The sequence below is a fragment of the Calonectris borealis genome, chromosome 1 (genome assembly GCF_964195595.1).
Source record: "Calonectris borealis chromosome 1, bCalBor7.hap1.2, whole genome shotgun sequence".
In the NCBI taxonomy this organism is placed as follows: domain Eukaryota; kingdom Metazoa; phylum Chordata; class Aves; order Procellariiformes; family Procellariidae; genus Calonectris; species Calonectris borealis.
In genome coordinates this window covers 57,828,683-57,853,724 of record NC_134312.1, presented here as the reverse complement: position 1 = coordinate 57,853,724, position 25,042 = coordinate 57,828,683, and the positions used below count along the sequence as shown (strand labels likewise).

Here is a 25,042-nt window from a genome sequence, read left to right as displayed (position 1 = left end):
GTGTTTCTGAAAATCAGTTTCAAGAGTTTTACACAGCCTGCAAGAAATAGGCCTCTCGTCTGGATAAGGCAGGGAAGCATAACTATAGGAGCAGTGATATAGAAATAAATCAGTATTAAAATTTAGTAATTTATTGCCATACAGGTCAGGCAACCAAAGGAGGAAAAACCACACCACCACAGACACCAAAGCAGCAGGTGCCACTTTACAGGGAGCTCAGCACATGCTCAGAGCTGCTGCTCTGACCCCTCTCTTTCCCCTTAAGTTTGAGGATAGAAGAAAGCAAGAAAATACAAAGCCCAGGGTCTACCTCTGTCGAACTCAGTGCACACCCAGAGCCAACCGCGTGGAAAGATCCCATCCCGCTCCTCCTGAAGGCCAGATGCACAGGACTCCAGAGGCTCAAATCCAGGAACCGAGAGATCCTGAATCGGATTTCACATAGCTCTCGCTCTTCCAAGGCTGCAAGTGCAGAGATCAGCTCAGGTTTATTTTTAGGCGCTCCAGCCCTGTGCCTTTTTGCCAGTAATTCTGATCAAACTCATTCCTGGAATTCAGGAACAGGTTTGGCTGCAAGACGGCACTTCCTGCGTGCAAGACGTCACTCCCAGCAAGGATACCAGGCAAGGAAGAAATGACAGATTCTGGCGTCACTTTATCATTTTCTACTTTATTACTTCAAATTAACAACCACAATAAAGCTCAAAAAAGTCCAATATTTACACAGGAAAAAAGTACAAAATCCCCCCCCAAAGTTCTTCAGGTTTTTTTTTGTTTTTTTAAATTACAAAGTAATAAAAAGTTTTGCTCTTTAATTAAAAAAAAGAGAGAGACAGTAAGAAGGGTAAATAAATTAGGAAAAAAATAGGGAGGAAAAATAAAGTGTTAAATAGAAAGGATAAAAACAAACAAAACAAAGACTAACCCCACCCTCCCCGCCCTGCCAACAACCCATCGGCTCCACACTACAGTGACAGTGTGTCTGCTACAGGCCATAGGTCGCAGTGGTGATCATTGTGTTTCAAAGCCCCAAGTGCCACAAAGCAGCTTGAGTATTCCTAAATTATATTTAAAAAAAACTAAAGGGGGGGGGGGGGGGACACGGGTGGGAGAGGGCAGGAAGGGGTTGTGCATGTACGGTGGATCTTACTCAGGGTTGCATGAGGGAAGGAGAGAGCAAGAGCCATCGCTCTGAAAGAACACCAAACTCCAGTTTCTGTGCGCCCCTCTCTTCTCCTCAAGTCCCACACTCTCTCCGCAGGAATTAAAACAAGTTTTAATTAAAAAAAAAAAAAAATAGAAAAACACGCACAGCCAGACAAAGAAAGGACCCCGCTGCAGGGATGGGAAGCGGGTTCTCATCTCCCTGTATTTCTGCTCCAGCCTTCCCATCCTCCATGGGACCAGGTGCCTTTTCATAGAGATCCCTCGGCACGTGAGGACCGCTCGGATCAGGGCAGTCTGGCACTTCTCCCGACAGCCGAAAAAAAACCGCAGAGAAGCCACCCGAGGAAAGGAAGCCCGAGTCAATGATTAGGCCGTTGCCACAATTCCCCTCACAGCTTAAAATTCGTTTAATGCTTGAGAAAATAAAGTCTGTTATTATAATAAAAATCAGACTTCTACCATCAATTGTGGCTGGAATCTGATTCTCTCCTGGCCCATAAGGCTCCTGGAAAAAAAAAAAAAACAAAAACAAAAAACCAACAACCAAACAAAAAACCAATCCCCCCACCATTGCCTGCCCTCAGAAAAAAAAGAGAGCAAAGTTAAAATTTATATGGCTAGAAACCATATGATTTGAAAATTTAAACAAAAAAAAAAGCAGGAGAAGATATCCAAGAAGAAGAAGAAGGAAAAAAAAAGAGAGAGAAACCAAAACCAGGAGCAGAGAGTCAGGAGAGGGAGCTGGGGGTAGCCAGTGGAGGCAGCAGTAGGGCCGGGGTGGGGCTGGGGGGGCAGCGGAGGTGTTCCCGCACGGCTCCCGCGTCGTCAGCTTCTCAGAGGCGCTCGCGCTGGGGGACGCAGGTGGCCCTCTCAGAAACGGCTCACACCAGCGCAGGGGCACAGCTCGACTCCTCGTCGTTGGCAAAAAGAAATTCTGTCGGGGGGTTTTTTTTTGTTGTTTTTTTGTCTTTTTTAGTTTTTTGTTTGTTTTTTTGGGGTTTTTTGTTTTTTAAAAGAAAAATACAGTGAAGACACTAGAAAGAGGGGAAAGAAAAAGAAAAAAAAAAAAAAGAGAAAACAGGAAGAGAACATTAGGAGAAAAGGCTCTTCCCAGCACTTCAAATGTCAACTGGAGTGTAATATCAAATCAGCCCTTTCTTCTACACTCCTGCCACCCCTCAGCATTACCTTGTCCAGCTACTGTTGTTTCCTCTACAAGAGGCACCCGCTAGCTGTGCAAAGTCTCACGCACTTGATTACGTGCTCAGCACTCTCCTCTCCAACACTATCACGCTGCCAGAAAAGCATTCATTAGGAACTAACAAAATGGCTCTCTGGCCCAGCACCATCTCCAACCTCCCTACCCTCCTGGAGAAATGGAAGCTACCTTCACACCCAAGATAATCCATCCCCCCAAGGTTTTGGCAGCCAACCATACCCTTCCCTCTGAAGCCAAAAACCATCTCGAAGTAAGGCGAAGGGAAAGGAAATGTACCAATGCCCCACAGCAATATCAAAGCCTTAACCTAATCCCTAATGCCAGCAATTCCCTCCTTGGGGGATCCCAGGCACGAGGACAGGCTCACCTAAGCAAACACTGGTCCAGTGGCAATTGCTCCTCACTTCCCAAGGTGATCAAATGGCACACTTGTCTACAAGAGAAAAAGAAGAATAGGTAAGGGATGGAGAGGAAGAAAACAGGCACGAAGGACACCAAAACAGAGAGGCTGTGCATTTCTCTCAGGATATCCTCCCTCCCAAGAGTTTACTGTTCCACTTCTCCAAACCACTGCGGTCTGGAAGACAACCAGATGAAGGCTTACTCAGAGCAAAGCAGAGCTAAGAAGACAGTACTGAGCATGGCCTCCAGAAAACATGTAACTGAAGAGCCAAGGTGTAACCTGGTACCACTCCCCTCACCACACTGTAGAAGCTTCAGGTGCACGTCAGCTCCAGCAAACCAGGTAAAAAAACACTGTGGGGCCCTTAGTCCTTCTGGAACATGCAGGCCAAGGCCACGAACATCGCAGCAGGGACTCACCTGTGATGCTGAAATCCGTGACACTTCTTGCCGCCCTGTGAGGTCAGATGAGGAGACGTTGGCAGGAGCTCCTCGGTGTAACCTCATACTGACCTTCCGCTCCCTGTCCACTCTTGAGATTGCTCTGGGGGACGTGTTTCCTGTCGGTGCAGTGCGACGCAAGACAAGAACATCAGTCAATCGTTTCAGGTCCCAGCCAATAGCAGGGGCGGCACCCTCCCTCAGCTCTCCCACCCCACTCACCGGACTGTTGGATTCGGGAGGTGGGGGTGGAGGCCATGGGCTCGGTGACATTGCGAAGACGGTTGGCAGTGGCTCCAGCAGGCGGGCCGGGGGGCAGCGCTCGCGTGGCTGACCCCCGGAGTTGCCCCATCCTCTCTTCTCGCTCGTGCTCTCGCCGCTCCCGATCCATATCCTCGGGGTTCCGGGCTGCTCCCTGAGGAGGAGAGAAACCCCCACACCGCCCACAGCTGTCAGGCAGAAAAGACACCCCGGACAGAAAACTCACAGTGCTCCATTGCACCAAAAAAGCAGAGCTCCATCCCCAAAACACATTCTCCCCCCACCATCTTCCACTCCACCCAGAGAGGGCCTCATTCTCTTCCATGAAGAAACAGGGAAGAAAGCATATGGTACTACAGCTGTTATTGCAATCCATGTCTATGGCCCACCTCCAAACACAGTTCTCTCCCGAAAAATTATCTCTACCTACCTATAGCTATAGATCTATTGACACACATGCTCCAGCAAACACACTCACTAATACAACAGTAGCTATACCCCACAGTTAGCACCACCAAACAACTCTGCCTTTTTTCACTCTGCCTGGTCCCCCTTCTCAAATTGCTTATCCGGGGTAAGTACAAATGACAGGCAGTTTCCAACTTTCCTCCCCCATCTCCATGATACAAATCAACCCTTGCCACTCCATCTCTTTCCCCACACACACTCACAAATTTAAGCATGTTCCAGTCAAAGACGTAGTCATAGGAGAAGCCTTGGCGGTGGAAGAGGTTGCGGAAGAGCTGCCGCAGGTACGAATAGTCAGGTTTGTCATCAAACCTCAGTGAGCGACAGAAGTTGAGGTATGTCGAGAACTCAGCTGGAGGGAGCAAAGAACAGTTGGTTGTTGAACACCATCCAACTCCCCTGGTCCCACCACAGAGCAGCCAAAGCCTTTCAGCAGCAGTGTGCTGGACCAGGACGGCACAAAGAGCTGTGTAACGAAAACAGAGCCTGCCAGTTGCAGTGCTTTGGCCACCACCCATCCCTATTTTTACCAGAGGAAATGCTCACGTCTCTCTCTTTTCTGGCTGCTTCTCCAAGAAGCTCTCACAGACCCTGCTGAAGGAGAGTAAGAATGCAGGCCTAAAGAATAGGTGGAGGTGAGCTTTGGGAAGCTCAGCTCAGACCAGAGGTCCTCCTAGTTCAGTAGCCTGTCTTAAGCAGTGGCCAGAAGTAGACAGCTATAGAGAAGAATGTCAGACATGCCCTGGTCTCTTTCATTGACATTAGCCCAGCTTCCACCTACTTTCAGCTCAGGGAACTTCCTGATCTAGATGTGGTTTCTAATTATTTAGTAACCCTCAGTGGATCTCTCCTCCGTGTAGTTGTCCAATCTCTCCTTGAACTCCTATAAGCTTTAAGTATCCACAACATCTTCTGGGAAGGAGTTCCACAGGTCTGCTACTGGTTGTACGAAGAACCGCATCGTTTTGTTTTGAAGCTAGCAGGAACCAGCTTTGTTTCTCTTCCAATACAATAACCGGGGCCACCAAATAATCAGCTCACATCCAAACTTCTGGAGGCATAGCAGGAGTGTAGACTTCTATCACCTCTCTAATCTCCTCTTTTCCAGGTTCCAGAAAACTCACTGCTTGTATAGAAATCACCTCACCTCTGATCACCCTTTTGGTCCTTTCCTGGACCTTTTCCAGTTCTACTGCATCCTTTCTGAAATAGTGGGATGGACCAGAGCTGCACAGTGCATGCAAGATGCGAGTGGGCCATGGGTTTATGCACACTGTTGGGGCTTCTTTTTTCCTAGCAATTCCAAACACTCAATCAGCTTTCCTCAGTAGCCACTAAGCACAAAGTTGATGCTTTCACAGAACCGTCTATTGTAACTGCAACAGCTCATTGATGAGTGGCACTGGTCAGCTCAGAGCCTACTATTCTGCATATGACATGAGGACCAAGCCTCCTCTCCTCTCACATGCATTACTCCACGTTTACCTACATTTGCCACTTCATTGCCTGGTTATTTCTGGGATTCATCACAGTTGGCCCTCATCCTCATTACCCAGTAAAAATTCAGGATCATCAGCACACCTTCTCACCTCACTGCCCACCTCCCTTCCAGACTGTTTCTGAGGTCCTAGAGATCCCTCTCAGCACTCTCATACCCTTAGTAATACAAGGCTCAACTCTCCACAAAAACATGTTTCCCACTTCTGAATGAGAACTGTATCACCACCAGTCTCTTATCCTTCTCATCACTGGTGTCAGCAGCACATCCTGGTCTGGGGGTACTGGACATTGCCCTTTAGGACTCATTGGGTTTCAGCAGGAGAGCAAGCTGTGCATCAGACAAGACAGCCATCAAGATCAGAGCACTTACAAGGGTACCCTTTGCAGAGCACCTCAATGGGCGTTGACATCTTTTTCTCGCTGATCCTCTCATACTTTTGGCGCTTGGTGGCAGCCTTGAGGCCCTGCCAGGGCAGCGAGCCCAGGTTGAAATACATGAGCACGTAGCCCAGGCTCTCCAGGTCATCACGGCGACTTTGTTCTGTGAGAAGAAGTTACAAAGGGGCAAGGAGTGAGCAGCAACCAAAACTGCTTTGGTAATCACACAGCTTTGGAGGTGAACACGGAACAAAAGAAACAACCCTTCTCTCTTCTTTGGTAGATTTCTATAGACAAACTTGTAGAAGACATTCCAGTACAAATTCCTGTGGGGATGTTCATACTGCAAGAGTTAAAGCGCTCCTCTCCCCATACAGCCCAACCCACTTCATAAATGAATAATGACGCTGACTACCTCCTTACTTGGACAAGCCTTAATTCACACAAGAATTCAACAGCTCAAGACATGCTGCAGTGACACTGCCTGCTTTGCTCTTCCCAGTCCCAGAGGAAGGGCACCTACACTTCTCCACCCAGAATGATATTTCATCCTGGGGATTAGACATGACAGAGGTAGTCACAGAAAGACAAAGCTAACAGAGGTAAGCCCAACACAACCCTTTCAAACACATCTTCTAATTAACCTGCTGATACTCTTTACACAGGGCAGAAGCGAGGAACTAGCGACCCCTTCTTGTGGTAAACTACTTTCTTGATAGTTTAGAGAAGCCTAACATGTAATGCTGTGCAAAGATCTTTCCGAATTGGTGGCATTTTTCAAGCTGTGGAGGAAAGAGGCATGAATACAGAGGCATGAATGCTTTGAACAAAAGGTTCCCCTCCAAATGGGGAATGACTGTGTAACTGGCATCACTACCAACTCTACTCAGAGCAAGGGTTGCTCTTAATACACCAATGTAAGGACCCGCTTTTAGATGCTTATTTACAAAACAAAAAATTTGTTTCCCAAACAAAAACATTCCACATTGAACTTATTCTCTGGAACGGCCATGCTAATTTAAGTTTCAAGTTAGCTCAAGATGGAGTTGATGCAGAATCTCAGCAACTGAAAATGTTGACTGGTTAACTTGTGAAACTCCTTCCAGGTCCTCCAATACGCTTACAAATTCATCTATAAATTTTTCCAAGAAGCTCTTGCCCTTGTTCCCCTCCCAAATAAAATAAAATAAACACTTTGGAGAAAGTACTTTACATCTTGAGGAGAACAACAACTTAGAAAACAGACATGCAAAATACAGCTTGAGGGAGAGCACAGGGGTAGAGGAAAGACTATAGAGATTCATATATATTAGATTAATTTACTATTACAGCAAATTTTGTTGGATTCGGTGCCATGTCCTAGAAGATGCTGCAGATTATGTATTGGTCTGTGGGTTAACTCTCAGTATCAGTTACATGCTACCACCTGCCCCATTCAAAGGCCAGTAGATTGTTACAGCTACCCCTTACTCTGCTAGCTGAGCTGAACCCTGACAAAGGAGTAGCTGAAGCAGGTCACAGATCTAGATGTCCAGATGACCGACACAAGCTGTGGGTCATCACAGGCCTTTCTTCCTCCTGCATCTCTCTCACAACCTCCTAGTGTTTTTGAGAACTAGGGGACTTGGCAAGTTAAAATTATTAGGGGAAAAAAAAGCACTGTGGTTGCAGAAGAAAAGGAGGGTCTCATCACTCCATAACTGAGAGGAGAGAGCCTTTGGGTCAAAGCACATGAAATGCCATAAAAACACCATGTTCCAAGACAGGAGTAGAGGAGAAAGCAGCCCTGCAGATCTCCAAAGTGTCTTACTTTGAGCATGCAGAAGTAACAGCATTTTTTGACCTCGCTAACTTACTGCCTCAAGTTGCCCACTTCAAAGGGGCTAATACTTCCTAATCTTATCAGGCTGCTGCCAAAGATAACTACATGACTGGCTGGGAGATGCTTAGATGCTACAGAGGGAGCAGGGAAAAGAAAGCCACAGCTTTGCATTTGGCTTAAGGTTGGGATATGTGTACTCTCAGAGGGCCACGATTACACACCACGCATATCAAATAAATACAACGAAACAATATTCGATAATGACCTACATCCTGAAACAGGAGGGGTGTGGAAATGGAGTCAGAACACACACCAGGGCCTGAAAGCACAGGAGACGAGGGTAACCTCAATCCTGCAGTTTGCCAGCCCTTGACTTATCCATGCTGTAGCTTTAAAGCCTGTAACTGTGGGTTCCCTGTCTAGAGCATGGTGATGCCCCTCAGAGGAGTAGGGAAAGGCAGGACAGGAACCAGAGAAACCTACTGAACAAGAAAATCAGCCTTTTAGGAATAAATCAGGATCTTGCCTCCAAAACCTTGCTTGAACTCCACACTGCTCAGGGCAGGCTGGACCACACAACTCCGCTTGCACGGAGCACAGCAGCTTTGAGCACAGCCACTGACCCCATCCAGAACAGGAAACGTTCTGTGAACGTATGCCTAGGCACAGTCCTAGTGATTTGGGGAAGGCCAGAATTAGACACTTGAGGTTAGGGAGCCTGAAGTCAGTGGGGGATGCTACAAGCCCTTACTGGAGGCAATGAGAGGGGTTACAAAACCAAACTGGGCAGCTCACTAGTATCCATTACATGCATGTAAACGCACCTTAACTGTGCCTTAACACAGCAATATGATCGAGGAAAAACAACTGCAAGCACAACACCTAATTCTTAAAATGCTGAGTGATAAATGTCTGATTGTGTTGCATCCCCAACGTCCAATATCTCAGGCACATGTGGTCATTGCAGCCCACTTAAACAATTTCAGTGAGATTCAAATCTATGAACGAGCCTGAAGCACCAACATGATGGGTCACAGTTGTCAAGCTACCTCAAAACATCGTAGCTGTCTTTCACCTGTAACCCTAACTACAAGATCCTGAATTAAACCTTGGATGATGGTGAAGAACAACAGTTACATCCCATTTCTTTGTTTCATCTTCAGTTTCTATGACACATCTCCAAATTTTTTTAGTGGTGGTTTTTTTTTTTGCCTAGCCTCATATACCAACATCCTCAGGATACTAGATACCATTAGACAGTGAAAGTGGAGTAATTAATTTAGAGTTAGAAAAAAAAAGTTCACCTCTACACACCAAAGAAAGATTATTTAATATCACTGCTTTCCACTTTTAGAAGCTTGATAACCATTGACTAACTCTCGCAGCATCCCTGGGACGCAGGCAAAATAATAATAATCATCATCATCATCATCTCACTTTACAGTTTGAAAAGAGAAAGAGAAACAGAGACACGAATGCGTGCCCAGAGCAAGTCAATCCAGAAGCAGGATTACAGTCATGACCTGTGACACCATACCACACTTCCTCTCTCCATTTTATTTCAGCTTCTCAATACATGGGGGACTGCTACTTTTTTAAGACACTCATCCTTTCCTCCCTCACTCAAGCCCCCTTACAATAGAAAACGCAAGGTTGCCTTCCCACCCAACGTAGCATGACCTCTCAAACCCAACCCACTCTGCAAATAATCTCCTGCCAGTTCCCTCCCACTCCCAGGGAGCCAGCCCACACCCTCACTCCCTTCCCAAAGCAGGGTCCTCAGAAGGAGCTGAGTCAGGGGTGAGTAGCAGGACAGTGAGTTACCTGGGGAAGACATGCTTGGGCAAAGACAGGAGACTGAGGACTGGTTGCCTTGGACACAAGGTTCATGACAAAACTTGTTTCTTTGCAGCCTAAAGTGCCTCCTGGTCCCCCACGACAGTGCTTCCCTCCACTCCGATCCTATCCAAAGCGATGCTGTTCCCATGCAGGACTCCCTAGAAATCAGCTGTCTTCACTGGAGCCAGCCCAGCTGCAAGCAGTCTTAACCAAGCAATGTTTTCCCGACTACGTACTCAGATCTGATTTTGCACATGCTGGGACTACACTTCCCCTTTCTCTCCCCTCTTGCATGGCAACAGCCTTTAAAACCACACAGAAATCTGGTATGGGTGACAGAGGGCAGGATGAGCAGAAGAACTTTATGATCTGCACAGCCTACGCTGATGCCATATAGGACACATGTTTGGGGAGGAACTGCCCCCAGCCTCCAGTTATCCAGACAGAGCCCACCAGGCTTCTTCCAAGACTGTCTCCTGGGCACCCCTGGGCATCTATTTCAGATTTTACAAGCTCCAGAGGGTGCAAGGGACTCTCATCCCCAGAGCATGTGAAAATTGACTGGAATGTGTGAACCAAAGCCTGCATAGCCCAATGACTCCCCCAACAGCAAGTCTCCAGCTGTGGAAACCCTCCCCAATCTCGCCTCCTACTTTTTCCCCCGGTCACTGGGAAAAGAATGTTTCCTCCAGACATCGGAATGCCCAACCCTTAGCTTGCACATTCAAATAAAGGCATTTATTCATTTGCTATTCCTGTCACACGAATACTCCAGCACCTGGTTCCTTCCCTCTCCCTAAACTGCATTAATGTAACATTAAGACAGAGAATTTAGTCTCTGAAAAGTCAAAAAATTCAGAGTGACGGTTCCCATGGCAATGCTGCTAACTTACAAACGTGTCTGTCATACGCCCTGTGGCAAGATCTTGAGAAACAGGAACTCCAGCTGCAACCCTGACACCCCATCCCCTTTCCCCCAGGCAAGTCATGTAACCTTTATGCCATTTAGGGGAACTATCTGCAACGTGGAGATAATACACCCAAGACCTGTTGCGCAGAGTAACTCACACCCAGACTTTCCTGAAGCAAAGGGCATGAAGAGAGTGACGGCTGTGCTCAGACCGATGGTATATGCAATCTGCCCTTGGCTTAGTGTTCAGACATTGTTTGTCCACCGTGATACTTGAGCCAAGCACCAGTAGTAAAGGGCTAAGTTGGGGTGGGATGAATAATAAAGTCCTTCAAAAAAAAAAAAAAAAAAAACAACAACAACAAAAAAAAAAAAACAAAAAACCACACCAACCCCACGACCAGACATTTAGCCTCTCGTGATCAGTTCAGACAGAGCAGGCACACAGAAAAGAATCGACAGACATAGTAGTGAGAATTATTTTGTGCATGTCTCCTTGTGGCAGTTACCATGGCTGTGGAAATCTTGACTGAGAATTCAATGGAGAGTCAGTTATATATAAGCAGGTCAAGCCAAAATACAGAAGACCAACTCGGAAAGCTCTATGAGAACTATTTTTACTACATGGAAGAGGTCAGGAGATCACAGCCCACTCTCAACACACAACACTCCCCATTTCGATATAAATAAAGCATTTTCAGTCTACCATTATACAGTATTAAGCAGGGAAGACAATGGGAAACTGCTTTATTTTCTGCAGGTCAAGTCTTGACTCCAGATTTCTGAGAAACGATCTGCAAGAGGGGAAAATGGGAAGCTTTCCTTAAGAAGAATGAGAACATGAAATCCTGTGGAAGCTCTTAGCCTAAAAGGTTTGAGTTCCTCACTCTGATTTTCAAATTCCCAGCTTATACATTTCAGAATAAGGTCTCCCAGAGATACAAACCAAGCTGCAAGCACAGGCAGCTGGGTCCACAGGCAGGGCGCCTTCAGTGTTTCTGCCTTTCGGGTTTGCCAACCAGTAGCAGAATCGAGTCAGCCTGCTCAGAACAGACACTACAGTAACTAAGAAACCCTCAGGGACAAAGTTTAGCCCAAGCAGAGGAAAAAGGTCACACACCGGAGAGAAGTATCTGGTCAGGGAACAGAAGAGAAAACTTCTCCTCACACAACCAGGTGTTGTACATCAAGGGCTCATTCCCAGGCTAAGAGTTTGGGTGACTTCAGGAGGTTTAAGTGCCATGGGTACTAACCTGCACAACATTTTTACAAAACCTGGGATGATGGCCATCCCCACTGTAAGACCTGGCTCAACTCTCAGCACTCTTTCCCAGCTTAGTTTTATCCCCACAGTACTAGCCATAGACACTAAGGGCAGAGCCGTACCTCCCTAAAGCTGCCGCAATCTCTCTCCGTGGTGAACGCGGCAGCGTGGTTCACAGACACACACATATTTTGAAGGCCCATGACAGCCAATCCTCAATCACAAAACCTGATGTCCAGACAGTAGGAAGCCTCTCCTCATTTCAGCTTCTTGTAAGTTTCCAGCACAGGGCTGTCCCCATCTTCAGCGGTGGGTAACAGGAGTATCACCATATTGCAGTGGGCCTGCATCCTCCAGCTCTGACAGCTACAGAACAATCACTGATGAAGGCACTCAGGAATCAACAAGAGAGGTTTCAACTGCACATACCCCTCAAAGCTCAGTGCCTGTGAACGTCTCCTCTACATATATAACCAGCCTGCAAAAATTGTGCAAGGCAGAGTTAGCAGCAGTAAAGCCAGGGAGGTCACAGCCTTACTGCTGAAATAGAGCCCCACCGTACTAAGCAGCGCACAAACACATACCCGTAGACAATTCAGAGGCTCAGAGTGCCACAAAAGGCAGGTGAGGTACCACAGGCATAACCGTTATTTACCCACCATCTCGACACAGGTCAGCAGCAGAGCCAGACACAGAACCCAACCCCTTCCTTCTGGGGACATGCTACCTCCCCTGGAAAGCCCCACCAAGATGCAACAGCAGGCTCACCGATTCCCAGGTGGGTGTTGATAGAGGCATAACGGGCTGTGCCGGTCAGATTCTTGTTTTCCCGGTAAGGGATGTGCTGGTGGGTCCGAGCGTCTCGGTACTTCTTGGCCAAACCAAAATCAATGATGTATACTAGGTTGCCTTTTTTGCCGAGGCCCATAAGGAAGTTGTCTGGCTTCACATCCCGGTGGATGAAGTTCTTGGAATGAATGTACTCGATACGGCTGATCTGGAGGGGGGGGAATAAATAAATAAATAGTGAGACAAGTGAAAAGGTAACTTATCATAACTGCACCTGTTAAAAAAAGTACCCTGTTGAGGACACTAGCCTGTTAGAGCAGGGAAAGAGACATTTTGCCGAGAACATCAGAGATGACAGCCAAGGAAAAACACACTCTCTGGAGGCAGAAGGATCTGAAGATGAAGAATGGAGATGGAATTCAACCCTGCACACCATCCCAGTCCTCCATCTGGGGAGGTCACCATTAGCACCACAACAAAGGATGGGCCGTATGGACTAAAACTTTGAGCTTCAGTATTGACACCAGTCAACTTTCAAACTTAGCCAGGCTGGGAAAGGAGAGGGTCTAGAACAACTAAGGGTCTTTAACCCAGGGCACAGGCAGTTGAGTCAAGATAGGTAGCGATGCCAGTTGTTCATCACATAGGCAAAAGCATCAACGCACGCAATACTAATACAGGGTGAGCAGCAGGGGAAGGAAGGAGGGATCAAGAAAAGCCATCAATGCCTAGATTCCAGGCCCCCAGCTTCATCAAGAAATAGAAACCTGGCAGCCACTTGCTGCTAAATGAAAAAAGCCTGGGATATAGCAGTTCTTGAGCGAGGGGGGGAGGGGAGGGGAGGGGAGAAGGCATGGAAAAGGAGAGTAGGCACAAATGCTTCCGAGGAAACTCACCATCTGGTCTGCCAGAAGCAGAACTGTCTTGAGACTAAATTTGCGGGAACAGAAGTTGAAGAGATCTTCCAGGCTGGGCCCCAAGAGCTCCATCACCATCACATTATAGTCCCCCTCTGCTCCACACCACTTAATGGAGGGGATACCCACTGGAGAAAGAGAAAGATTAAGCCCACGGAACAGAGGAAAACTGCTGCATCCCCTGCTGAGAAGATCATATGTAACACCAAATCATTTCCTTTCTAAGGCCCCCCAGAATAATTTCCTTCTTCAACCACTCCCCCGGCCCCATTCTTTCCTCCCCATCTCACCTCCTCCCTGCATCATCTTGTAGAACTTGCTTTCAATGTGGAGCTGGGGATGCTTGGTTTTGACACATTCCAGTTTGATAGCCACCTCTTCACCAGTCGCAATATTGGCTCCTGCATAGAAATGAGGGCGAAATGAAGATTGTGCAAGCTTCCTCTGAAGCTAAACACTTTTAACAAGGCCCGTACAGATGACAAAACCTTAAGATTTGCCCTGAAATTTATTCTCTGTGACAGGAATTAGATTCAGCCACTTCGACTTCATACAGAGTTTCCAGCACTACCGTTTGCAAAGGCAAGCCCAGAGGAAGGCACATAAATAGGAAACCAGCTCTGATCCTGCAGCCAGGCTAGAACAACAGTCCTACAACGTGTTAACTGCCTCGTTACCTCAAAAAGTGCCAGACTTTGGGAGGTCAATCTGTATGTATCAGCAGTACCTAAACTGAGTGGAAGTTTTAGCTGTTCCTGATGACATACCTAGCCCCTGAACCCAAGCCAGCCCCCCAGGCAGTGATATGGAGTACCTCTTCCTGAGCAAAATTACTGGTTAACTCAGGTACATCGTTTCAACAGAGCCAATTAGTTCAGGAGGAGACATTGCTAACATTCCCAGCTACCTCTGGTTTCTCCACAGCCCTGACCTGCTCAATACAGACAATTCCCAAATCTCCAGCTTCTCCCTCTCCTGAGGGCTTTAATAATACCTTTATCTTTTGCCAACACAGAAACATTTACTATATCCTAAATTAGAAGCGTGAAGAAATAAACTGAATCCGGTACTGAATTAAGCTACTCAGATGCCTTTGTTGAAGGTATTGCTGGATAGTTTGCGATGACACAAAACAACCACCCCACACGCTTCTTTCTGAAAAGAACTGAGCTGCCAGCCAGAAAGCCAGCACTCTGGTCCCAAAGGGCACTGTCAAAGGAAGAACACGCTGGTCTTTCTCTCGCGCTAGCTGAGAGGATTCCAGATGTTTCACATCATCCTAAAATGGAAAGAATGAAGGTCTGTACACAGGTCACGGGAATGACACTCAAGACTTGCTTCTATCTCCCCCGCCCCCCCCCCCCCCGCCATGCCTGCCTCACATACACAGACAAGCCCTTCCTCATACCCGGAACTATTAAAAGTTGCACTCAAACACAAATCAGAGAGCAGCTCTGATCATGAGCAGCTTATGAACACTGTCATAAAATAAACTACTCCAGAACATGCATGCCAAACATGAGCTGGAGTCAAAGGTGATGTTTTGTAGATATTCCATAGCTAGTTTTGGTAGGTCCGGCTAGTTCGTGCCTCCTGATCCCTATAGTAAGACTTTCAGACTCCACAAGTTCAACTGCAGATAGATCTCTCCATCCATCCTCTTTCACACACCGCCTCCAGAGCCAGGGACCAAAGAGAAGAAGGAAATGTTCACACAACTAGATCCCAGCTGCCCCTGGATCCTGTTGAAGAGTTCTGGCTTGTACACAAAGTTAGCCAAGAGCTGCCTGCTAGCAAAAAGACGTCATCTAGATACTACAGCGTCGGGTCGAGACAGACAAGCTGCTAGGAATTTGTAAGAGAGTAACAAAAACCATCGGGGCCTAGAGGGATTGATTTACTAAGAAAGATTAAAAGAGCTAAATATGTAACATAGACAAGAGATACAACTAAGAAGGGTGGGGAGGAAGAATGGGACATGACAACAGTCTGCAAATATTTGAAGGCTGTAAACACTAAGGAGGGAGAGGAATTATTTAGGGTGCTCTGAGGGAGGGGAAGGAGGAGCAATGGGATGAATTTAATAAGGGTTTTTACTCAAGAGCCAGGAGAAGGGAAAGGGAAAAAGCCATCCTAAGAGCTAAAGCCATTTGTTCAATGGTTACTTTTGGAAAGATGCTGACATTTTCCACTTAAAAACTGCTGGCCAGCAAAGCAAGTCTGTACGTTCCCTTCACTCCACCACAGGACCCTTTTTACAAGCATCAGGAGTGCAAGGAGGAAAAGAGCAGGAAAAGGGGCTCAGATCACAGTAAGAACGTGGCCCTGGACTAGCATCTACCTTTTAAACTGGTGTTCAATCACTGGCCCTCATTCAGCATGGAAACACCCAGGACATTCAAATAGATAAGAACGCTTCCTTCCCTCCTCTCTTTCCCCTGCCTTTGTGAAGACTTTCCTCCAAATGCTCTGCAGCAGCTCCCTTGTCCGTTCCCTGGGGGAACTCTTCCCTCTCCTAATCCATCTGCTGACACACAGGCAATGATAAGTCTTGCTGACTTTTGGCAGCAGTAGCATTAGCATTTCGAATGAACCCTACTCCCCAAAGTTGAACAGTGGAAAGATGAATGGGTTCTCATCTCCACATTACCCTGTGTGTTTAGGAAGATGATGATGCATCCATCTACTAGGTTGTCTGCAGGTAAGCATGTAAAGCAGGAAAAGGGAAAGGAGGGGTAAGCATCGAGAAAATTTAGATTCTGCAAAATGTGAATATGCCATTCAAACGATCAACATGTCCTTCAGCCCCACACTCTCCACAGCCCAAACACAGCTGTTAGTCTCTTAGAAAAAAGAAGAAACAACCCTGTGGCCTGGAACAGCAAAAGTAGGACCAATGGGACTTAATGAGGAGCTATTCTTTGCTGAGGGGGTCACCAACTGAACACTTTAGGCTCGCCCCCTCCCCAAACCCCTATATGTCTTCAGGTTGCTCCCTCTAGCATTTTTTGGCTAGAGATCTACCCAGACTGAGACCACCACAAGTGAGGAGGGAATTCAAGGGCAGGAGTCTCTCTGATCCTTTGCTTCACACTTTAACCACCATCTTTAAAAAACATACAAGTACAAAAGCAACAGTTCTCCACTCCCTCTCCAGACTGGAAAGCACCATGTTTCAGACAAACGCAGCAGAGCCTGCCTAGCTTCAGCCACTCCAGAGACGTATGTAGGATTGGGGATAATTCCTAACATCCACCCCCAGTCTCGCTCCACTGTGGGGGCTGCACAAATTCAACTAATTCATCACGAGCTGTTTGAAACGGGGCCCCCGGGACAGAGGATGTCACCGGCTAAACAGGATCTTTTCAGAGTGAAAGCCTTGTTGCATGTCTGATACAATAAACACCGCCCTCCCTGCGCATCGGGCAAGCCAACAGGCATGTCCCCCCGCTCTTCCCCCTGCCCGCTCCCCTCTCGCCAGCTTGGCGCAGGAAGAAAGGAGGGCTGGGAACAGATGGAAGAAGTCAGATAGGGTGAGAGAGAGTTAACAGGCCAGGAAACAAAGGGAAGGCACTCCCCTCCCAGCAAAGGAGGAGCCTGCCACCAGGAACTGTCCCTAGCCAGCGCAGGTCCCAGCATGCTTTGTCCGCCCCACCATCCCCAGCTCCTCTCCACCACCAACGTCCCCTCCAGTGCATCCCGGCCCCAACGATTCCTACCACATCCAGCAACCCTGCCCTGCCTCTTGGCCAACACCTCTGTCAAAGCAGCTCCCCTCCGATGGCCCAAAGGTCTCAATGATTCCTCTGCAAACTGGGTTTTGCTTTTCTGAGTGAGCATTTTGAGAGGTAAACGGGGTAGCCAAGGCCCAAGGCAGCTGGATCTCATTTCCCACCCTGCCAAGGCAACGCTGGGGGAATCCCCCCATAGCAGATCTACCCTACAAGGTAGAGCATGGAAGCAAAGCATTGTGCTTTAACCCCAGCCGAGGATTAACAGGAGTCCATCCTTTGTGTGTGCCCACGTGGAAATTAAAGTTTCCTTCTGACAGAAAACCCACAAGCAAATCCCAAAGAGCACCGCACACAGCACCCATTGGTTACAGAGTGAGTGAAGGCACTAACATCCTGAGAGGGGGAAGCTGGGAACAAACCATACAGCCCATGCTTGCCTTCAGAGACAGACAGGGCTTGTCTGTCTCTGCTCTGTCTCCACACCATTATGAAGGGAGAGAACTGCGAGGTGAATCTGGTGCAGGAGAGAAATCCTTGTGAATGAGTCCCTCTGTCTGCAGAACAGCCTGTGAGAGGATAGCATGAGCACAAGCGTCCTCCAGACGCACCATCAGAGACTACATGCCTGATCCCTCCAGGCTGGGGAGTCACCCAGGCTCCAAGAAGTCTCGCTATCACTGCTTCAAAACACGCTGGCTTGCACCTCAATGAACATCACAAGAGCTTTGATACTGCATTCAAGTAACTTGGTTGAACTCGGCAGTTGGAGGCATCCCGCTGGGCTCACTGCACTAGGGCACTGGGGCTTCCTCTGCCTCTCAGTGTTTTTTGGCTATAGGCAAGGCGGGCACAACCCCTTCACCAAAGCCCGTGTTTTCCATGCCCCCTCTGCACAGGTGGATGACCTGTTATATGATGCAGAGGCTTTTCCATTCAGTACCTCCCTTCTTTCTCCACACGCTTCCCGGATGCTTTGCAAGATCCTGACAACTTCTACTGTCCTAGAGAGGGTCTGGAAGGCTTCAAGCCCTAGCACAGATGGAAAATGCTGTGTCTGGGCTATCACCCCTCAATTCCTAGCACCTGTCACCCGAGACACTAACTGGCTGGAGGGCCACAGAGGAGTGACATACAGGAGTAGGCTGCAGTGAAGGCAGCACGCAGTGGAATTGGGATCCCAGATCCATCATTTATTATCTTTGTTCGTGCTCTGGATAAAGGTGGCAACAAAGCCTGTTACTGACGATTCCCAGAGGATACTTAATCAAAGGCTGCCAACACCAATCAAGAGAGAATAATAAAGCAACAGAAAACTGGAGATAAAAGCCAGAGGTAGAAAACAGAGGGTGATTTACAAACATGGGGAAAAGTAATCTGAACTAGAGGTATTCAACGAAAGGAACTCAGGGAGGGATGGGAAGATGTTAGAGAACCTAGAAGAGATCTCCTACAATATAGCTGACAGTGCACGAAGGCCAATTCTGCAGCCCAATACAGTGCTGGTGATGGGGGAAGCCAAGGAGACCCAAAGGAGTCTACGCAGAGGCATCATGTTACAGATCACTCAAGGGTAGCCCTTTGCTGCCCAGCACTGGAAATGCCACACCTCAAATGCTGTGTAGGCTCCAAGCTGCTCAGCAGATGGACAAACTGGGAAAAACTGAAGGAGCAGCAAGAGTGAGGAGTGGTGGATGTATTAGGAAGCAAAATACAACTCAACTGAGCAAATTAACAGTCAGGGAGCATATGACGACCACCTGTACGTACCCAAAGGGTGCAAACACCAAGAAGGGAGAAGGCAATCATCCTGCTGGCCTGCAGAACTACAGCTAAACAGGTAGTGGTGAGAACTAGATGACAGGTAAAGCCACGCCAGCTCTCACGGAGGGATCGATCAGGCTGCTGGGTAGTCTCGCCACTCCAGCCCCACATGGTTTGAGCCAATAAAAACATCAGCAGGCAAAGCATTAGGGAACATATCTCCACATCAGCATGCTGGCTTGGAAGAACTTCTCCCCAAGTGACCTGCTGTGGTAACAGGAAACCCAGCGTCTCATGGGCTCTGTCCATTGAGCTCCCAGCTCAGGTCATTCCAGACATTAACTCTAAATCCCATTACAGATCTAACAGATCTGGGCCCCAAGACTTTAACCAGGCCAGCCTCTCTGACCTGTTTTACACCTCCTGGTCTCAGACCTCTCTCTCACAGGTGCTGGACCACCTCTTCCACTACCAATCTTCCCAAAACTTTATTCCTTCTACCCTGAAGGAACAGCCGTCTCCTCCCTTTCCACCACCCACTCTTTACAGAGTTTATACCCACACACACCCAAGCTCAAGAAAAGAAAGTGAGAGAGCTGGAGTAGGGTGTATGACAAATATGCCCTGAATAGTCCAAATCTAAATCAGTCTGATCAAACACCACTGTCTCTCCAATACCTGTGAGGCAAAGCTGAGCTCATCCCACTTTCTTTGCCGTCAGAAGACCGGCAGCAACTAGCAGTATTCCTTGAAGCTCTTTTTCTCTCCACCACCTCCAAGCTTACATGGTGCCCACAAATATCAACAGGCAAGAAAAACAACCCCAAAACAATGATGCAATTGAGAAAACAACCTTGCAGGTGGAAGGACAGTCTCACACTCACCTAGGTAAATGTCTCCAAATGAACCGCTGCCAATCTTTCTGCCCAGCCGGTATTTGTTCCCCACTCGAAGCTCCATGGTTCAGTCGTGCTGAGAAAAGAAGCACAGAAAGCGCAGTGTCAGAGCAGAAACAGGAAGTGAATCATGTAAGGCTACAGAAGAGACCTCGCCGCTTCACCCAGAGGCTGGGTACAGATTTTAATCTTGAAATACTTCACTTTCTGCATGGCCTGTATCACCTCTCCTGATCTCCTGGATGTCCAGGGAGAGCATGAGCTAGAAACGCTGCAGGAACACGATCCTTTCAAGCATGTTTTCCATGTTCCCATTATGGGAATGAAGAAGGATTGAATCTTTCCCACCATTTTGTTCAGAGACTGGGAGGGGGCAGGAAATCCCTCCTAAGAAGGTTTCAGTGGGTGATCACTTCACACTACTGTGAAGAGAGATGGTACTGCTCCTTGTAACCTACAGTACCTGGCACCAGGATAGTGGTAACCTCATGAGGCACCAGAAGGGGCAGGCATAATAAACCCTGTGAGAAGGAGCGGTCTCTGGCCCAGCCCTAGACCAGCACCTCGGTGGCAGTGAAGCACGGGACCCAAGGGCCACGAGAGACAGACAGACTGCCAGGAGCAAGCGACTCCATCGCCTCTAGGAGAGGGGACAGGGAGGAGACACCTTGCTGAACCGAGCCCTGCGTGGCGTACGCTGACTAGGAACGCCATTTGCTTATCTCCACGCACTTCTCCTGATGGGATCACAGCCTCCTTCGGTCTACCTGAGCCTCTCTGTCTCTGTTGCCTACCCAGGTGTGCCAGCTGTTTGTTTTTAGCAGCTCAGGCCTTTCCTCATCCCTTTACCTGAGGTGATTAGCTAACCCTTTGACCTGCTATACCCCATCGACATGCCCAGGCTTAGCCTACTCACCTTCCACAGAAAACCAACTAGGTGGAAGGACCACGGCCACAGTTTGTTCTCCCTGCCAATCTCAACTTCTGCTGCAAACACCTCGGCCAAACACAGTTCCCCCCTTAACAGCCCCTTTTCCCTCACCCCTTCCATGGCCACCAACTTATTCTAGGAACCACAGCTCTTCCCAAGACAGCCAACGTGGCTCCTTTTAGAGGGATTTGCCACACTCCTAATTTATGCAATGCCACATTATTAGCGTACAAAATGCAGACACAGAGCCTGTTGGGGACAGGAAAGGTGAGGAATGATTCATGTTTTCACAAGTAGGTGAGAGGAACTTTCCCTTGCTGGAGCTCAGTGGGAAGGAAGCATCACCGAAGGAAAGAAGGGAGAAACGGCCTTGTGAGACACAAGCACAAAAAAAATAATCCCAGGTACAGGACTCTGGGCATACTATAAACCCAGAGCTGCTTCTCCTGTCCCAGGAGATGGGATTACAGAAAAAGGAATGGACGGACTGCAGAGACATACAGGGAAATAATCCTATCAAGGCATTCAGGGGACATTGTGAACCCTGAAAGCAGAGCTCCAGTCACCAGAAACCACACACAAAACACTTAGAGGTGGAGTCCCCTCACCTAGTATTTACTTATGCATGTGGGTTTCTGTGCGTCTAAAGTCTACAAAACCCTGTGGCTATTTCTGACTTTCTTACTACAAGGAATGTAGGCAGAGCCTTGGGAACCAAACCAGGAGGCAGGCGTACCTGGGTGAGGGCACAGCAAACAGACATGATTTTTATCCGCTGCCTGCTGTTCTGTATAACCACATTAACATACATCTGACTTGCTTACACTCCTACTCCAATAAACGATCAAAGGTCTGTGTCCCCGGGAACCCGTCACACCACCGTCAGGAAGACAGCTCTCGAACCGCCTTCCTTCATGGCCACGTTTGCCCAGGCCTGCTAACCCTGAGCGCTTCCACTCGAGTCCAACTCCCAGCTGCGACAAGCACAGCCGACCAAGCTGCAGATGCCGGGCAATAGGTCCCGGCGGGGCTCCCTCCGCACCAGGGCAGAGCGGTTACTGCTCTACACCACCACAGTCCCAAGCCTAAATTTGGTCCCACCCTTCTGGGACAGGCAGGAGCCAGGTTAAGACGGGTTTCTCGCACAACTAGGCAGCAGCCCTTCTAGCTGATTAAGCAACAGGCTCCAAAGGGGAATCTAAAAAATGCTCCGGGGTGAGGGGGTGGAAGCGGGAAGCAGGATAATGGAGTGAAAAATCATGGTCTCGCACAGCTGTCATTTTGCCTTATCTCCCCCCCAACACACACACACAAGTGTGCTTAGAAAACCTGGGTGGAGGATAGCCAGAGAGCAACAGCCTGGATTCATGGTAAGGGGAGCAGGCAGGACACACACATCCCACCCCCCAACAACTGCTCCAGGAGTTCAAACATCTACCCCATTTGCTTCTACTTCACACACGTACCCCCACCACCTACAGCTTCCGCCCTTATCATCTGATATTCAGGTCTACTATTACAAGAAGAAGAAAGAAAATTTTACATATAAAATTTATATTATTATGCAAGAAATTTATATTACTCTATATATATTATTTACACGTGTAAAATTTAAAAAGCCACCCCTCCCTCCCGCCCCCCCAGCAGGCTTAACCCCCCCGGCCTGCGCTCTCCAGCGTTCCCAGGGGCTGCAGGGCAATCATTTAGTTAAACCATTTAGTTTTCCATAAGGGATTAACACACATACAACCTCAAAGCAAGTGTGTGCTCTGCATGAGCGTTTGCATACGTGAATATCCAACATTACACAGACACCTACAATATACTACACAGCCTCAAAAAAAAAAAATTACTATCCAGCCGCCAGCGCTGCTTCCCCACACACACCATTTTGTACCAATCCCCTTTTATATAATATAAAATACCCACGTACAGGCACAAAGGCCATTATATAAACACATGATAGAGTTGATCTCACTCCGCTGTGCCAGCACCGATGGCGACCCAAGACGCAAGGGGGGGAACAGGAGGGCCACCTCAGCCCCACCTGAGGGGGTCGGGAGTGAGAAGATGCCCTGGCTAGCAAAGGCCACACAAAACCAAACCCACGGCTCCATAATGGAGGCTGCCGAGCCCACCACCGCTCCGGCTTTCAGGGGAAGTGTGGGGAGCAGAGGCTGCTTTGCCCATAGACCATAAAGGCTTTACATGGCTTTTTGTGTGTGTGTGTGTGAATAAAGGAACAGGCTGGCAAAACAATAATTTGAACTGGCTTAAAAATGGGAAGGAAAAAGAGAAAAATTACATTTTGATTGAAATGCAAAACATCAAACCCCCCCAGACCCTTTCACACTCACAAAAAGGAGAGCAGCAAATAAGATGGGGGAAGAGAAACCCCACGTACAGAGCGTTTGGACTACATTTGAGGAAGAAATCGCCACAACAGGAAAACAGGGGGGGAACAAAAAAATATAATAATAAATATGTCCCTTACACCCCCACCCCCTACAGGCAAAACACTACGCGAAGACAGCCTTACCCGGGCTGTTATTTTTCCGGGTAGGTAACAAAAAGCAGCCACCCCCAGGAACGGCGCTGAACTTCTCCTCGTCCCCCCCCGCCGCTCCCGGCCACGGACCCCCGCCCCTACGGCCCCTCACCCCGCACAAAAGGAAACACCGAGCCCCCACACACTCCCTCCCCCAAACGCAGACCCGCCGAAACAGGCGATGAGGGGAGCTGGAGAAGGAGACAAGGAGCATCAGTGGGCGGGAGGGGTGGGGGGTTAAATTACCCAGGGGGCAGCCCCCCGCGGGGACCCCCGCAGTCCCCCACCGAGAACGGCACGGCTCCCCCTCCCCGCTCGCCCCGGCCCCGACGGCAGGCAGGCAAGGCCCCGGCAGGGGGAGAAGGGGAAGAAGGGGGGAGCCCCCACCCCCCCAAATCCGCCGCCGCCGGAGGGGCGACCCCCTCCCCGCGCCCCCACAAAGGGGCTTTTGTCCCCCGCTGTCCCCCCCCGGCCCGGCGCATCGCGCCCTGCCCTCCCCTCCCCCGCCCCCTCCCCCTCCCTCCGCGCACACAAAGAGCCGGAGGGGCCGCCTTTCCCCCGGGGTTTGCGCCCCAAGATGGAGGCAGGCGCCCCCCATACCCACCCTGGCGGGAAGGGGGCCGTGTGGGGTTGCTGCTCCGCCGGCTGTCAGGGGGCCAGGCGGCCGCGGCGGGAAGGATGACGGAGGATTGGGGAGGGCTGGTGGCGGCCGTGCCCGGCGCGTCCCTCCTTCGTTCAGCTCGGCTCGGCTCAGCGCGGCGCGGCGCTGCCTGCCGCCTCCCGCCCGCTCGCCGTCCCCTCCAGCCGGCGTGTGCTCGGCACAGCCCGGCGCTCACCCAGTTTCCATTGAGCCCCGGAGCCAAACCCACTGATGTCACCCAGCGCAGCCCCGGCCCTCCTCCTCCTTCTCCTCCTCCTCCTCCGCCCGCCGTTAAAGGCGCAACCGCCCGCCGCCGTTCCCTCTGCCCTCCCGCCCGGCGTCCCCCCTCAGCCCCGGCGAGGGGGAGGCCTAACCCACCACGCACGGGGGAGTTCGGGGGACGTTTCCCCTCAGCGGCGGCCGGGCTCCCCGCTGAAGGTTTCTCCTCAGCGGGGCGCTGCGGGGGGGAGTGGGGCAACAGCCCACTCGTGGCACCCCACTGCGGTGGGGGGCAGTGGGGCAGCCGCAATATGGCGCCATTGCCGGCAGGGTCATGAGCCCTCGGTCCCCCTTGGGGATCCTCACACAAGGGCATCGGGTCCCATCGCGATGGGGGCGGATGCCAAGCGGGGGTCCAGCAGGAAGGCCCATGAGGTGTCAGAGCCGCCCCAACCCCACAGAGAGGGTCGGGGCTCTTCGGCCCCTCGGGAGCAGGGTGCACCCCTTGGATGAAGCACCGGCAAATCCACGCGGAAGTCGGTGTGCAGACATAAACCCTAACACAGACGGTCCACAGGGCACCCACCAGCAGATGGGTGCAAGGCCGGGGGTACCCCCCCCAGACCCTGGGGTGTTTGGGGGTGAGGTGGCCACCGTGTGCTGCAGCAAGCCCCAGAGCTGCTCAGAAAGAGCCAGCTGAGTCGGGGGGAGGCAGCCAGGGTGTATCAGACCCGCATGGAGGTGTAGGAGCGGAGCCCAGGCTGGGGAAGTGTTCGGTGGCTCCTGGGAGGTGGGAGGTTGGGACTCGATGGGCAATGGAGGAGCAAGGCGCCATTGTGAGCTCTGGGAGCAGGAGCGCGGGGGGAGGCTGGAGGCCAGCCTAGGGTGAGAGGGAAGGGAACAGCCGTAGGTCCTGTGGAGCAAGAGCCAGATGCT

General features: G+C 49.6%; 1 protein-coding gene across 1 annotated transcript; it reads right to left on the bottom strand.

The window, feature by feature from the left end:
• Positions 1-650: 650 nt before the first annotated feature.
• CSNK1E (casein kinase 1 epsilon) lies at positions 651-24,102 on the bottom strand. The gene is made up of 11 exons (XM_075155329.1): positions 23,852-24,102; positions 19,757-19,844; positions 13,668-13,778; positions 13,357-13,505; positions 12,440-12,668; positions 5,829-5,999; positions 4,162-4,310; positions 3,452-3,644; positions 3,209-3,348; positions 2,754-2,819; positions 651-2,201 (listed from the first exon to the last, which is right to left on the bottom strand). The coding sequence occupies exons 2-10, from the start codon at positions 19,830-19,832 to the stop codon at positions 2,787-2,789; spliced, it is 1,251 nt and encodes a 416-aa protein (XP_075011430.1). The 5' UTR covers positions 19,833-19,844; positions 23,852-24,102; the 3' UTR covers positions 651-2,201; positions 2,754-2,786.
• Between the last annotated feature and the right edge of the window lie 940 nt (positions 24,103-25,042).

Coding starts and splice junctions, on each gene's coding strand:
- CSNK1E (XM_075155329.1), bottom strand. CDS start 19,832: ATGGAGCTTCGAGTGGGGAACAAATACCGGCTGGGCAGAAAGATTGGC. Junction 6,000..12,439: donor CAACACCCACCTGGGAATCG/GTGAGCCTGCTG, acceptor TTCTTCTCACAG/AACAAAGTCGCCGTGATGAC. Junction 4,311..5,828: donor GCTCTGCAAAGGGTACCCTT/GTAAGTGCTCTG, acceptor TGCTCCCTCCAG/CTGAGTTCTCGACATACCTC.